At 36.0% G+C, this 16,470-nt stretch overlaps 2 protein-coding genes across 3 annotated transcripts in view; one reads left to right on the forward strand and one right to left on the reverse strand.

The window, feature by feature from the left end:
• On the forward strand, window positions 1-8,208 carry LOC135170387 (insulin-like growth factor-binding protein-related protein 1). The gene is made up of 4 exons (XM_064136158.1): window positions 1-193; window positions 1,734-1,932; window positions 5,037-5,337; window positions 6,850-8,208. The coding sequence occupies exons 1-4, from the start codon at window positions 63-65 to the stop codon at window positions 7,020-7,022; spliced, it is 804 nt and encodes a 267-aa protein (XP_063992228.1). The 5' UTR covers window positions 1-62; the 3' UTR covers window positions 7,023-8,208.
• The window catches only part of Prom (prominin), a 25,640-nt gene continuing 15,926 nt past the window's right edge, over window positions 6,757-16,470 (reverse strand). The window contains exons 12-17 of one of the 2 annotated variants that reach the window (XM_064136156.1): window positions 15,418-15,640; window positions 15,043-15,342; window positions 12,098-12,256; window positions 11,893-12,020; window positions 11,751-11,801; window positions 6,757-8,153 (exon numbers count right to left, since the gene is read on the reverse strand). In XM_064136156.1, the coding sequence (XP_063992226.1) occupies window positions 8,117-8,153; window positions 11,751-11,801; window positions 11,893-12,020; window positions 12,098-12,256; window positions 15,043-15,342; window positions 15,418-15,640 (898 nt within the window). In that variant the 3' untranslated portion in view covers window positions 6,757-8,116. Of the gene's footprint in view, window positions 8,154-11,750; window positions 11,802-11,892; window positions 12,021-12,097; window positions 12,257-15,042; window positions 15,343-15,417; window positions 15,641-16,470 lie in introns of those variants that run through there. The other variant, XM_064136157.1, reaches the window with a different exon arrangement.

The raw sequence follows: 16,470 nt of genomic DNA on the forward strand, positions 1-16,470 counted from the left end.
CTCCATCGCATGAATAGCTCACAACTGTCCAGAACATCTTTGCGTTTTGGTCAGTCGTTAAAATGACCTATTCCACTCCATTCATCATCACATTTGTGTCTCTCAGTTTGTGGTTGTGCACTGAAATTTGCGCTGACGATACAATTAGCAATGTTATGGGCCTGAAAGACTGCGGTGAATGTGAATTGTACAGGTAATTGATCATTCACTTGTCTCTAATTCTGAATCCTCGATAAATTGATTAATTCATCATCAGCAATATAATTAAGTCCCGAAATATCACTAATTTTTTTGGATTTATTTTGTTTAACATGCGGTGATTTTTAGGTTTGATTCAGATGGATTTTTTGGGTGAATTCAAGTGGATTTATTCCTAAATTATTGATTTACATTATCAATAGAATTTTGTTTGGGAGTCTCATATAAAGAAGGAGTTTTAAATTAATAAATTAGTAGACTCTCCCCCCCCCGCAACCCCTCCCCTTTCTCCTTGTCATACAAACATATCTTATGTAAAACTTTTTTGTTATTGACGAAGTCTCATAGCTCCACATCGACTTGAATCGATCCGAAAAATCGACTTAAGCCAATGCGTTAAATTAATTTGAGTTAAACTGAAAAGTTGACTACAATCAGATCGTTATTTACTCGTTAAAACCGGTAAAATTTTAGTGTGAATCAGTTCTTTTTTCGGTTGATTCGAGTGGGTTTTGCGGTTTGATTAAAAGATAATTTTCAGTTCGATTTGAATCGATGACGGGTTCGTTCGTTTCTACTTCGAATCAAACACCTTTTGACTTATATGAGACTTTAATCCGGATTGGCGGAGGCCGAGTCACTCGGTTTGAATCAAGATTGAAGTTCGAGAAAAAATCGGTTGGAATGAAACCGACTTTTACGTGAATCAGAACTTATTTTGAGGGAGAATTTCCCTGAGGGTAATATTCAAAGTTGATTGAGACCTGACCGAGATGGATCGAGCCTGGATTCTCAAGATTGAACCGAGCTTCGATGGAGATCGAAAAGTCACTAGTCTCCAGGCTGGAATTAGCAGCCTTCATCGAGGCTTCGAATCGCACGATAATTCCCCAATAATTAATTATCATTGATGACTCCTTAAAGTATTTTAGTGGAATATAATTGGGTATATTGAGGTACGTCATTTATTAATATAATAATTATGTGGGGTGAATGGAAGATTTATGTCTGAGTTTGAATCAGTCTTGGATTCGACAATGAAATCAAGTTTCATTTTATCCTGGGCCCTCCATCCTGGAAGAACAAGACTCCATTCCAAGAATCCTTTGAAGATTCCATTGTGATTCGAAGGAGCAGATACGACTCAAGTTGAATCAATATAAGATTCAACGATGATATCAAGACTGCTTCGACGCTGGATCTCCCAGCCTTGATCTCCAACCCTGGATCGACCTTATCTCCATCGTCAGATGGACATTTTTCACCTGGACCTCCACCACTGTCAACCAAATTCGCTTATTTTCATAATATTAATTGATAAAATCATACAGTTGTACTACTTTCATCTACTCACATCGACAAGTCCCTTATTTTTATAACATATTATTTAAACTAATAATATTAAGCAGTTTGTACTCATAAAATCTTGCAATTACTTCAAGAACAGGGGCCCAACGATTTCACGTCATCAATGTTCCCTCAAATTTAAACGACTTGAGCAGGCAACGCCATCATCATCACAAATGAACTTTCAGGTGCCCAGATAATTCGTCAAGATGTCTTGTAGGATCCGTTCCCGATCCCTGCGAGTGCTGTCCAGGTGGTAGATGCGCTAAACTCGAGGGTGACAGCTGTTGGAATGCCAGCATCAGCAGTCTCAATCCTAAGAGACGAAAGGATGGCTTTTGCGCTATGAATTATCTCTGCCAATTGCGAACTGATCTTCTTGATAAGGTAATTAATATGAAATTTATTAAAATCTCTATTCTAAAATCATATTGTTTATCGACACGAGGGAACGTGAAGAAAAATTATAGACCAAAATAGAAATTCGCGAATTCTATTTCATCATTAGATTTAAACCATAACAAATAAATAAAATAACATCCCATAAAGTCCATCTGAGTACTTGAAACTTTTGTTTGGAATGTACATTGTAATGAGTATTTATATTATTTTTAATGGATTTTATTTTAAAGAAAAAATTATATTTTATTAAAGAAAGGAAAATATTTTTGGTAAAAATTAAGACAAGTGTATATATCTATATGTATATATTATATATATATAATTATTTAATTATTAATAAATAATTTTGAAAGGAATTTTCTATGAGAAGTTTGTGAATTCATTAGAATTCTAATCGATTTCTCTATTCAATAAAAAGCTTCATCATTCACGTGAAGTTGGACTTAGGTCATATGGATTTTCTAGTCATTTTAGGTAGAATATTTCGGGTCTATTGAGTCAAGTCGAGTCATTCGAACTCATTCATTCATTCATTCATTGGTCAGAGGCAGAAACGAGATCGTTTTTCGAAAATAAGTCTCAAGTTATCGTCTTCGGGATTGAAGTGGGGGCAAATCAATTAATTAATTTTGAAAACTGATTCTGGTTGAGTCAGTGGGTCGACTCGAATCAAGTCGCAGTACAACTTGAATCAAGTTTCCGTCCTTGAGTCACACCGATAACTGACCCCACTCAAGTCGCTGTGGAGTCAAGTGAGTCAATTACTTCGCTCAAGTCGAGGGTGACGTGAAATGGAACCTGAAATCGTTTTTAATGACGAATATATCAAGATTTGTATGAGGCAGATTGAAGTTTGGGTTGAACTTTAAAATTTATTTTAATATTTTGTAACGGGTGCGTTAGGCTTTTATATTCAATTTAATCGTGCGTGAACCCGTCAGTTTAAATTAATAAATCATAATTAAGACACTCAAAACCTTAGACGCTAAATGGAGCCTTTATTTAATCTTTATGGAACGTAATATTGTTATTTCCGGAATTTCAAAAATTTTTATCACTGAAAATTTACAGTTTTGTGAATCAATGAAAGGGCGAGTCAATTGTTCCACGAAAATTGACAAAGATCACAAAATTTAAATTATGTTGTGGATTTTTGAAGAATTAATTCGTTCATTTGGAAAATTTAATGCAACAAAATAATTCGTTGTTTTCCTGTTATAAAATTCTGAAATTCCAATTAATTTTCTGTGGCATATAGAGCTGTTCCATATTTTCCACACGAAAATAAATTTAAAGAAAAAACTACTGAATTAGCATTGCAGTGGTGGACTATACTTGGATTTAAATACGTCCTAAAATTGTCTCCTGTCTATGTTATTGTTTTTTAAAGTGTTCTTTTTATCCCAGCAAATTTTTATTTTATGATTAACTTAAACAAGTACCAGACGATCAATAAAGTTTTAGAATACTCGATTCATTTTTCTATTTATTACCATAGCAAAATTAAATTCTTCACCTCATCCAAAATATTATTTCTTTAATTTTGCATAAATTCGTAATTTTGAAATAAACTCGCACCTATTCAATGATGATTTTGCAATGCTACATACTAGTATTGTCGAAAGTATTTGTCTTCATCGATTTTAAACTGGCCTCTGTCAATATTTATACTGCGAACTAAAATGAAAACTACAATATTAAATTGTAAAAAAAACCATCACATTTTCCCAAATTTAAACTGCAGCACTTTTTAATTTTTTATGTTACATATGAAACTTTCAAATAAATGACGTATAATCTTGTAATGCAATGTACCATAGCAATTTCTATTGCTGTAGCATTTTAAAACTACTAAAAATTTATTTCCGCTTCCAACATCACAATTTTACGGAAATAGTGAAAGACCAAATGTTGCTCCAGACAGCATCTGGAGGGCAAACAATTTCTCTCGGTGTTGAATGGCTATAATTGCACTGTCGTAGAATAGTTGATAAGATAATAGCGAGTGTCGGTGACCTGTCGCCAAGATCCATGTAGGCAGTGCCGAGTGTTAAATGCACTGCAATCAAGCAATCAGACGCTATATTGATTGTAATAAACAGCCATATGACTACACAGAGTGAAAAATCTGACAATTTTCATAGTGTCATTCCGATTAAAATTACCGTGCTGTCTTACAATTTTGGCGCAAACTGCATATCTGAGAAAAATTATTATGCTTATTAGATTATAGACAGGGATATTCTGAATAATATCAAAACGATTGACTGTAAACTTTAATTTTTTATTATCGCACGCAGAAGCTATTTCCTTAAAGGAACTAACTAAAAGGCTAAAGGGATACAACACCCTGGACCTGATGTCTCTCACCAACAATGCTCCCACTCATGCACCTCTCTATCCTATTTATAAAAGCAGAAGCACATAAATGAAGTTCGTCCGAGTCGAAATCGCGTAAGGTCTTTCCCATTGGCCGATTAAATGAATGAAGTTTCGCGTTAGTCGAAAAGGCGAAAACGTTCGTGTTCCTAAAAGCATCCGTTGTGAATCAAGTTACCTCTCTCATCATATTTATACCAACGACTTTCACATTCGTTCTTTTACGGTGTGATCGCCCTTCATCAGTCTATGAAAGCACAAATACATAAATTAAATTAAATTAACCACAGAAGTCATCGACTAACTTCATGTGTAAGACTTTCTCCTAATTGGTCAGTGTGTTTGAGGCGGGAAATCACAATAGGGCGCGCGAAGCGCGCATTCGGTCTCGTACATTCAGAAAACAGACCCTATACATCACCTCCAAACTTCCTAGAATTACGTCTCATAAAAATGTTTTCCACTCTCAAGTGGGAACACTAGAATAAAGGAAACACCAATCATACAAAGATCCATTCATTCCATTCGAAAATTAATTTTTGTCAAACATTCGAAATGTAAACTCCAACAAATTCATTTGAAATTAACATCACGAAACGCGAATTTTCGTCCAATTGAAAGCGATAGATCAGATTGCGTGAGGGCTCAGCTATTCCATCCAATTAATTGTTCACCAATGAGCTCAGTTCATGACTTCAGATATGATTTAGGACGAGCCAGAGGCAATGTGCGTGTGTATGGAGCAGAGTCTGGCGTGTGGAAGTAACAATCAGACTTATTCAACACCTTGCGCACTTCATGAGGAGGCGATGCGGCTTAAAAAAGCTTCACTCAAGCTCAAGCACCTCGGGCCATGCCCCAGCCGTCCGTGGATTTTCTCACCACTGAGGGATACTGCTGCTCCCTACGGTCAACCAATCACATTCAATTGCGAAGCCAAAGGCTTTCCTGTCCCGGATATTTCCTGGGAATTTCGCTCGACCAGCGATGGGATTGTTCTCAAATTACCAAGTGAGTATTATTGGTATTGCTTGCGAATGAAAGCATCGTCACGTATCGCTTTACAGTCAAAATTTTTTTTTCTCCCGAATGATGGTCTACAAAAGAGAATTTCATTTTTCATATCTACAACGAGAAATTTAAATGGCGTTCCACATGTTGTGATGTGACAGGATATTATTGGATGGGATTGTGTTAAGGGGTTATTCTCATGTGAACGCCTATATTTTACCACTTTTTCGGAATTTTTTTTTTATGCGACAACAAACTTCAATCATGTTGATTTTTCAATATATTTTTATTTGTATTTTGAAATATACGAAAAAATTTTTTTTTTTCGTTTTTTAGATTTTTAACATATATTTTTTTTAAGTCAAAGTAGTCCCCAACAAAAAAAGGTAGTTCACTGGTCAAGGTGATAGCGGCTGTTCATGTTGTCTGACATAAAAAAATCGAATGGATTATTATTCAGTAGATCTGTGGCTATCGTCCCTACCAAATATAATCAATTTCATTAAAAACAAAAAAAAATATTGAACTTCAAAAAAAAAATCACGAAAATCTCCTTCTTTTTCGTTACAAATCGTTTAAAAAAAATATGAAGATATTGTCGAAAATAAACAATTGTGGTAGGGACGATAACTATAAATGAGTAGAAGAACATATGTAAATTTTAAAGCAATCGGTTGAATACTTTTTCTTGTAGGACCTTGACCGTTTCAGAAAATGATGATTCGAGAAAAACGCGTTTAAAGTTGAAAGCCTGGTAGACAATCGCCTACGACACGTCGGCGACTATGAGCTGTAACTTATCAAATACTATGAATTTCGGTCTGAATTTTTCACAGCATGTTTTCAATAGGTTTTACTGTCAAAATATCGAAAAAAAAAAATCGATTTTTTGAAGTGCTCACATGAGAATAACCCCTTAATGTATCCAATTGTAGCATGAAGGTTGTGTTTTGATATCATGGGAAAATTTCTAGAACTTTCCCGAGAGTTTATTACGGCTTTGGCAGACCGAGGAATTTCTGTTAGTGGTGGGAATTAGCCCTAAAAAACAAATTTGATGGACGTGATGGGAGCGGGAAAAATGATCTGGATATTTGAACAACTGAAGGGCCTAAAGGTTCATTTTATGATTGGGTAGATTGTCCCAAGTGTCGGACAGACGTTGGAAAATAATAATTAAATGATTTGAGTGAAGCCCAGGAGATCATTTGGGGAAACCCCTAGCAAATTATATAGAAAAAGCATAATTAAATATAGTTAAAATAATAGGGTATACAACATTATTTTGTGAACGGTATTCCGCCTCTTCAGTTTTTGTAATTTTAAAATACAATTATATTTCTTCGAAATGTAACAGATAATATGGAGGGAAAATTCCGAAAGACCTTTCTTCTGGAGAGATAAATGTCGATCACCCAATTGTTTAGTCATAATTTTATTATTCATTTATCAAAGTTTACAAAACAATTTTCCATGAATTATAATTTAACTACTTAAAATATTTCATCCTAGGTGAAGAACATGGGGGCACAGTGGTGACAACCGATGGCCCCGAGAATCTCATGAAGACATCCTGGATGCAACTTTCATCAGTCATGAGACAGCACACGGGAACGTACCAGTGTATTGCTAACAACACTTTGGGACACGCAAGCTCAGCCGCCTTTCTATCCGTCATGATATAATTTCAGATCACTTCATCTCCCCTTTGCTCACTCAACCCTCGGGAGCCATAACCTTCGGTCAGTCGGACCAACTTACACGTGAAGAGAAAAATCTGAGAATTTTTATGGTGTGATTCTGATGAAAATTATAAAAAATTGCAGACGTGAGAAAAATTACTGTGTCGCGTAGTAAAATTTCTTTATCAGCTTGGGAAAAGTTCTATATCGGTCTCGTCAAAATTCAAAGTCTGATGCAACGTTTCTCATGACGACGTCCAACGTCGGCAATAATCGGTTACATTCGGCGCTCATCGTTAGCCAATCACAATGAGTTAACGAAAAATTGCTGTGCGGCACAGTAAAAAATGGAGGAAATCACAATAAAATAAACTGATCTGGACAGAAATTTTAAAAAATTTCTATCAATTTTTCGACTAAACGCAAATAAAAAATGATAGATCTGCTAATTTTATACTCCTATTTAGTCAATTTTACGAAGTCATATATCATTAATTAGTAATAAAAGAAGGAAGACTCATTAAAATAAACTGACTTAGAGCGGAATTTTTCACAGATTTTTATCAATTTTTCATAAACAACGAGAGACCTTAAAATTTTATGGTGCTGTTTAGTAAATTTTACGTGGCTACATATCATTAATACCAAAATTTATTTTCATTTATTTTCAAATTAATTTACGGTATTGACAGGAATTTTTCTGTGTGAGTAAAAAACATTCCAATAGTCTAATATGTTGGCCTTCGATTTTAGTGTCCGGCACAGTAATTTTTCGCAGACTTTTCTCTCCGTGCAATAATCAGTTATATTCGGGCCTCATCGTTAACGGGTAATTAAAGGGTAAGTTTTGGTGAATTTTTTTCTTCGGACCAATAAATTCTAAACCTGTCATAATTATTTCCATGAACAATTTCGGTAACTGGGCTGCGATGAATAAAAATCATATAAATACATAACATACAAACATAGTCGTCAATTAAGTCCAATGTTTTCAGTCATTAACACTTCATTATGTCTGAAGAGTCTCCTCATTCTTCTGTATTCACCTTGTATTGATTTATCTCCTCACCAGCCCCTTCCTCAGGGTTGAGTGGATCCTATATAGTCACCCAATTGCCCTGTGGCGGCGGGGGTCTGTAACATTCATTTTTATATGATTTTCAATAAAAACGTTGACGAAACAAGAAAACTACTGGAAAAACAATGAAACAACAAATTTCACGGAAAATCATTTCTCAATTGACTGGAATTTCCTGACACCCAGTGAGAGGAATTCGACAAAAATTACCAGAAAAAGAAAAAATTATTTTCTGAAACGTAATCAGCAACCGAAGTGATATTCGATAAAACGTATGAGGCCGACTTGCAGTTGTGCGAAACGTCGTATAAAGTTTACGAGATGTTCCATAAAATTTAATCACCCGGAATATTCGTCATCCGACTCACCCCTGTGAGCACAACAAGTTTTTCTGTTACTTTTTTGCAATACGTGTGGAATTTCACAGGTTGAAACGTAAAAATAATTCTCAAGTAACTTAAAAAAACGCTTAATATTGAAAATTTTTGACTTTTGGATACGCAAAATTTAGATAAATTTCTATAAGATTTTTCTCTATCGGAAAAAATTACCTGACAATTTCTTATTTCGTTCAGTGATGAACTTAAGAATTTACCGAACGTTTTAGATTGTTCCGTTTGCACTCCCGCAAAAAATGTGGTAACGTTAATAATTTTATAATTGTGACTAAATATTTGTGTATAATTAATTTCAGTGAAATTGAAATTTCATGATTTTTCCCCTTAATTGCATTCATTCATTATCACCGACCAGACTTCAGTGAATCACATTGCGAGATGTCATGTGACGATGAAACGGCTGAAGGAAAATATTAAATAAAACAAAGACCAAATGATTACGAAGCCAAAAAATATTCAAACATCCGATATTTAATATAAGCCCATGCTCTTGTTGTCTATTAATAATTCAAGGATCGAATAAATTTTATAAATCCTTTGTTCGTGTAGGGCACTCAAATCTTTAATAAATGGAGATTGGTATGAAGGAGTAAGATACTCTTCAGATGGGTACATGTTACTCGTGTAATGAGTCTTTTGGAACTGAACTGGACAGGCAATGAAGAGATGTCTCAAGAAAAGATTTTTTGAGAAAGTGAGAGGTGGAAGTGTTGGAGGGATTGAGGCCCAAAGGTTCAGGGGACGTTTAGCGCCAGTACATTGTTGGATTCCGGAATAATAAATTTACACACATTTAATTTATACACACAGTTTTATATTGGAATAAACTGATATTTATTATAGAAATTGTGTTGAAACTTATAGGTGAGGTGACACTTAGAGATTTTCTAAAGTAGATGTTCTGCTGACTACTGTGGATTTTTAACTAACTAATTTTCGTATGTCCTCAGTTTTATGTACCGGAGAGTGCAAGGAAAAGTGGAGGGGCTGGAGGAAGCATGAAGGTTGTGTTGTGATGTCATGGGGAAATTTCTGGGGATTTCCCGAGGATTTATTACGGCTTTGGCAGACCGAGGAATTTCTGTTGGTCGCGGAAATTAGCCCTAAAGACCAAATTTGAAGGAAGTGATGGGAGAGAAAAAAAGGATCCAGATATTTTGAAGTACAGAAGGACCCAAAGGTTCATTTATGATCGTGTAGATTGCCCCAACGGCTAACGGAAATTTTTTGGAACTCACAGAGGGACGCGGATCACTTAGGAGACAGTTCATTTCGCGCCACTGTTGTGTGAAGACGCTCCTCCACGCGAGTATCAGAGGAAGTACTCTTTAAGAAACTTTAGACGGAACCGTTGAAAGAGATATTAGATAAAGTCACGACGGAACCACGTGCAATAATAATAGTTTTTATAATAATTTGTGAAATAGTGTAAAGTGACTAACCCAATTAAATAAAATGTATGAACCCTCAGCTGTTTTATCATTTAAAAAAATGATCTTCAAAAATATCTCAAAACTTTGGGATTGAATTTCCAATTAAAATAATACGAGGCAAAAATTCAATTCTATATTTTCGTTCAGCATAATTCCGATTGTTTTGGCATAGCGATTTGACGATCGTTTCCGGAAGTATTTTGTCTCGCAACTCCGAGAAAAATAATGCGAAAATTTTTTCTGAAATATATTTTGAGATTTCAAGAGAAAACGGTCGAAATCAACCCTTTTCTTTCTGACGTTTTTACGCTACCTCCCCCCCTCGGTTTCTGGGTACGAATGAAAAAGGTCGTTGGGGTATTACTACTGATAATAACACTACAGTATCTATCGGCGCATCGTAATGAATACGGCCGAAATTATCGCACTATCGTGATAGTTCTGAATTTACTCGCTCTGTGTTTGGAAAATTGTCACGTTCCAAGTTAAATTAAGAATGTACACAAATATGCAGTGAGTCACGTGGTACAAAATCGATATTAGACAGGTGTGGGGAAGGAATGAACGACTTGTTATTGAACTCGCAGTCGATTGTACCTTCACTTTTGTGAGAGATAAGATCGTAACATTCAGTCGCCATTTTGTATAGTCGAAAATGTGAATTTGTATTCCTGAGTAAAATTTCTTCGTAGGAATAAGTGGAAGACGAGTGTAAAAAATAGATTGTGTCTAGATCAAAAATAAATATTTTTTCACTGATTGTCAATTTTGAGACTTTTTTCAACCGATTTCTTTCGGAAGGAAAATCAAGTTCATCTCGACGACGATCAGCTGTTTGCAGTACTTTGTTTTCGTTGATTTACGATCTTAAAATTGAAACCGCTCATTGAATTCAAATTTAAAACGAATCATAACGTGAAAATCTACGACTCAGGGCACTTCAACTTTTGGTTGTTTTTACTGTACTGTAAATTATTAACTTTTTGAATTACAACATAACTTTTGTTATGTAAATTTTTAAAATATTGTTGATTTTGTTTTTTTTTAATGGAGCGATGTTCAGCCCCTTCTACACCCCCTCCCTTCGCCGCTAATATTAAGGATGGTCATCCGTGAGAAAGAATAGTCTACGTCATTCGGCTGAAGTCCTCGGATTCCCTAGATCACGTTCAGGTGGTAGCCTCGTCATGGTTCGGGCGGACTCGGCTTCACCTTACCCTCACCAAGCCTCATTCGGACGGATTCGGTTTCGCTTCGTCCCCCCATCATACCTTATTCGGTTTGTCCCCCCACCCTACCTCATTCGGACGGACTCGGTTTCTGCTCGTTCCCCCACCATGTTTCCTGCTACCACCTGAACGCAACCTAAAAAACTTCAGCTTTCAACCTCATCACATTAGACACTAATTCTTTAATCAGTATTTCGATAAGTCCTCATAATTTTTTCCATCACTAAAGGAAAAATCCTTACAAATGCTCTCAGTATGTGTCGTAAGGACGAACACATTTATCGCTGACCTCTTTCATTACTCCGAATACCAACGACTTAAATAAATATTGGGTACTTTTGGTTCCTGTTTTCTGGTTTCTCTTTTTTCCTATTTTATTATTTGTAATTTCAACAAATGAGCCAATATTTATCCCCTCAAATTTAATGGTCTAATCATTTCCGGGAAACAATCAGAAGAAAATTCAAACTTTCCATCCATTTTCTGTCAAAATTTCTCATTCCTAAATTTCCCAATTTCGAATGTCATTATATTTGTATGAACGCTGTGAAAAAAAAATTTTTTTCCATTACAAAATTTGTTTGTTGACTTACGGTGGCGTTCGCCAAGTGTCTCTGTTGATGCTCTGCGTGTCAGGTGGTGTTCTGCAAAGAAATAACATTTTCACCCTGTTACAATCTTATCTCAAAGTAAAATATTTGCATTTTATCATAACCACGGTGACGTGTAACTCACATTATGCCCGACTGAAAGGTGTCAATATTTTTCGAGTCACGTCGATACACCGATGCCAAGGTATGTGCGACAGGCGTACTCAGCATCATGATGCAGATGCATAAAACAGTGATAAACCAGCATTCATTCTGCCCACCAATGTGAATATATCGTTAATAATTATGTGAATAGGGGTTGGAAGGGTTGAAGAGGTAATGCCACTAACCAGTGGACCTAGTACATGCTGACACATTAGTAATTTAATACCATTAGCGATGTTCCACAGTGGACGACACTTGGTAACACCTGCTCTCATTTCATTGAAAACGTGAGTGCGCCATTGATCAAGATAACCAGTCAATCTTTCAACGTAGCTCTTGGTTTTCTGGAATTAATGCGATTTATTAAGGTGGATAGTGACGGAACGTAATGGGTCATGTGCAGAAGAGGGTGAAGCATAAAGGACCGCAAGGCAACACGAACCACTCAATTTTTTGTTTTTCTTCTACGATAAAATAATTAACTTCCTAACATAAGGGCTATACCTTCCTTATCATCCCGAGGGGCCATTCGTTTGTGATATCACTGCGTCACTTAGGACTGAAATCACTGGACATCTGGTGAAATCCCGAGACTTCATCGATTTCGGGCGATTTAGATTGCTATCAGATGCAATCGATGACGTCGCATGAAATCGAGTAATCGGAAATTAACGAAACCTATTCGATCATTCTACGAAAAAGGAAGTTATTTTATTTCTCTGAGGACTGACAAGTGCGATGTAATCGACCGAAGGGAGGACAGAATCGGTTTTCAGACCCTAAAAGAGGAAAATATCGAGTGCCACATGAGAGAAAAGTATTTTCTGATTTATGTGATTATAATTTGGGTGAATTAGAAAATAGTTTTCTCTGTAGGAACATAATGTAGTATTTTCAACTAATTTGTTCGGCCGCGGAATATTTTTTTGTGAGATTTCTTCTTAATTACTTATTCACTTTTCCAACTTATATTCTAACAGACGTAAGCTGTGGTTCGACAACTCGAAATTACTCCGCTGAACTATTTCATGGGTTAACAGAGCTCGCTCAAACCATATCATCTGGCCTCCTCCCTCAAACCTAAAGGATTGATACATTCTGCATTTTTTAGATGTGGTCATCCGAGTGAGGACCTTGATCATGTCTTCTGGGACTGTCCTCTCTATGAGCAGGACAGATATCCCATGATCCAGGGTCTTCTATCGCTCGGACACTTATCACCATACGATTCAATCATTTTTAAAAGACTTGAATAAGGAATGTTTAGTAAGTATAGACAATTTTTTGAAGAAATGTAATATAAATGTATCACTCAATTCTTGACCATGTCATAACGAACAACTAAATTTGTTAACTTCAAATTACTCTCGTAAATATATGCAGTATCGGGAAAAATTATGGGGAAATCCCGAGTGGAAGAATGATAATCTATCGAATATGGTAGACAGATGTCCTCCGTATTTTATTAAGATACTACTAGGGCTATAAGAATATATTGTAGTCGTAGTGTAGGGGCTATTTGTGGGGAAACCCCGCAAATTATAGGGAAATCCCAAGTGCAAAAATGATAATCCGTCCAATATGATAGACAGATGTCCTTCGTATTTTATTAAGATAGTCTACGGCTATAAGATTATATTGTAGTTGTAGCGTAGGTGGTATTTGTGGGGAAACCCCGCAAATAGACATGGATTGGTACAAAGATGCAAGCCTGTACGATAGAAGCACTTAGAGGGTCATATTTTGTGGGTTTATAAGACCCACAGATGTGACAGGCGGAAATACTTGCAACCAGCGCGGTTCAGGGATGCTAGGACCACGTGACGCGATTAAGGCCCAGTCCAGGGTTGAGAAGAAAGACAGGGTGAGAGTTGGTTTTGAGCAACGATAGACGATAGACACGTGGTTAGACGATCAGGACGTAGACGTTTTGTTTTGTGTACTTAAGAGTGGGCTTAAGTGTCTTGAGTGTATTAAGTGTGTTAAAAATAGTAAAGACAGTGTTAACATCAATTGAACTCTTTTTTTATAATAAATAAACTGTCCTTATCTTTTTAAAAAGTAACCCTAGATATATGTTTGTAGCTGTTGGAAAATTATAACACAGCTCTTCTATTTATCTTCAAAAATCAGTCGACGACGTTTATGACGTGTTTGAAAGAGTCTCCAGAAAAGGGCTAATTTAAGATCTGTTGTGCTCCGAACTTGAGGGTGTCGTAATCCTTACCACATGTGGTATTCAAAGGAAACTATGTTCTCTGGAGTCACAAACGTCCTCTGGTTTTTTCCCCTAGTAAAGGTTTTTCAAATAGTAAGAATTCAGTCTCTAGACACCGGTTCTCTAAGTCAGTTGTGTCTTCCTCGTGCCAATAATAAAGAGTTCGAGTTAAAGTAATTGATTGTGTTGCTACATTCATTTATCTACTTTTACCTATATCCCAATAGTAGCTTCATAAACCTATAGGTTTCATCAAGCTTAAATAAAGAAAAAAATTACTCATTCGTTTCCCACTATTCTATGGATTTCGTACCCAGAAAATATGTGTGGCTTATTATCGACGATTTCGAACGTGTTATTGTTTTCTACATCCATCAATTGCTCATTCAATTGTTTCCCCAATGTCTAGATTTAATTTCATCGGATCGTACACGTAGTTCCCAGGGTCTAGAGATTCTTTCAAATTTCAAACTTTGCCATTACGTTATTATTTAAAAACTGGAATTTATTGAATTTATCTCCTTCCACTGCAATTATCGCGAATTCCCGAGGATTAAGAGACGTTTCATAAATATTTTCATTTTCGAAACCTATCTATCCACTTCAAATTCATCGTTATAATTGACCATAATTTCAGTTTGGTTATAGTTTCAGTGCGAGTTCCCTCATTTTTATCCAAAATTTCCAACAAAACTGAGATCTTGTTTACAAAAATGACGATATTTCACTGTCAAGATTAAATATCCTGAACCCTCTATATCAACATTGACAGTCACCATTTTTCAAACTAATAGAATAATAAAATCAATCAATTTCTCCTCTACCATCTGATAAAGCTAATTATCATTTGCAATATCTTCTTTATAAACAAAACCTGTGAATCTTAAGTGCAAATGAATTCTCCCAAATTACCATTTGAGCAATAACATCCCCTTGATCATCAATATAACTCTGCACAGCTCTCAAATGAGCAAGAGTTTGATTGGCTTTCCGGTGAAAGGGTTCCAACTGCATCTCCAAAGTAGTCAGTTGATCGATTAGATTGTCCTGAATTTCCACTAATGGTCTAACTTTTGTCACGATAAGGCTCTGCATCGCTGTACTGATACCCATGAATGCCTTTGAACTCCTCATATCGGACAATTGATTTCCAACATTGTAAATTTGATTTGACATCGTGATCATGTCTTGACTGACAATTGGACCTCGAATCTGCATCAATTGAGTTCATCAAACTGACAACCATTCGCTCCAAAAACTTATAATTAACTATGTCTATCAATTTACCGTTATCTTATGCTCTGTGAGATTAGGCTTACAAGCATAGAGAAGGCTTTCCAGTTTGCCCTCCAAGCTTGGTGTAAGTATTTTAAAACCTTTGAGATCAACTTTAAGCAGAGAAAAGGCTTTGGAAAGTCCCGGCCACATCCAGTAATCTGCCAGTTGTTCCAAGTTTGAGGTTTTGCCTAGTGGAAAGGCGGGATAAACCGCTTCATCCTGCTCGCATTTTCTGTAGAAAGAATTTTTTTTTTTTTAAAGTGTTTTAAGAGTTATGAGATCTGTCGATTATTAACGCAACGACGATGTCTAATGGTGCGTCTTGGAGAGGACTTAATTTAAGAAGTCAACCTTAACAATATGTCTTAAATTAATAAACTAGGAAATAGTATATTTTGATACAAGTGCGACGGGGTGGTAATGAGCGTAGAGTTGACGACCCGAGGTGAAGCCGATCTGTCAGTGTAGTTCTGGTTATCCAAAATAAAAGTCCTCTTTCGTCTTAACTTGTGGAATTCCGGAAAAAATATCCCAAGATAAATCTTAATTTTCCCGAATTAAAAAACAAAAGTATTATTTTCAACTCGTCGCATTTCAAGATTCATCCAGTATGACACTTACAGCTGATCACTCGATGATATTTTAGTAATTATTCATATGGTACCTCGTCTAATCTTCTTTAGGGGAATATTAAAGTATTATTTTTCAACTTAAGCCTTTGGTTTTTTGGCCTTTTTCCCAAGATAAATCTTAATTTGTCATTTTTTAATTTATTTCAAACATATTTTGATTTTAAATGATAATTTCCGAAAAAAAAAGATTTATTTTCATTACATTATTCATCACATTAACAGTTTTTCAAAATATAAATTAATCATTTTTGTTTCATTTGGGCGGGAGGGGGGGATAGGGGCCTCGGACCCCACCATGGGCGCTGTGCCCGCTGGACCCCCGTTGGTGGTCTGTCACCGAACCCGTCTGCGTTAGTACTTAAAAAAAAAGGGGGAGGGGGATTGGGTAGGTCAGAAGGGAGAAGGACAACGGGGATGATATCCGTGGCCT

Source organism: Diachasmimorpha longicaudata, chromosome 17 (assembly GCF_034640455.1).
Source record: "Diachasmimorpha longicaudata isolate KC_UGA_2023 chromosome 17, iyDiaLong2, whole genome shotgun sequence".
NCBI classification, from domain to species: domain Eukaryota; kingdom Metazoa; phylum Arthropoda; class Insecta; order Hymenoptera; family Braconidae; genus Diachasmimorpha; species Diachasmimorpha longicaudata.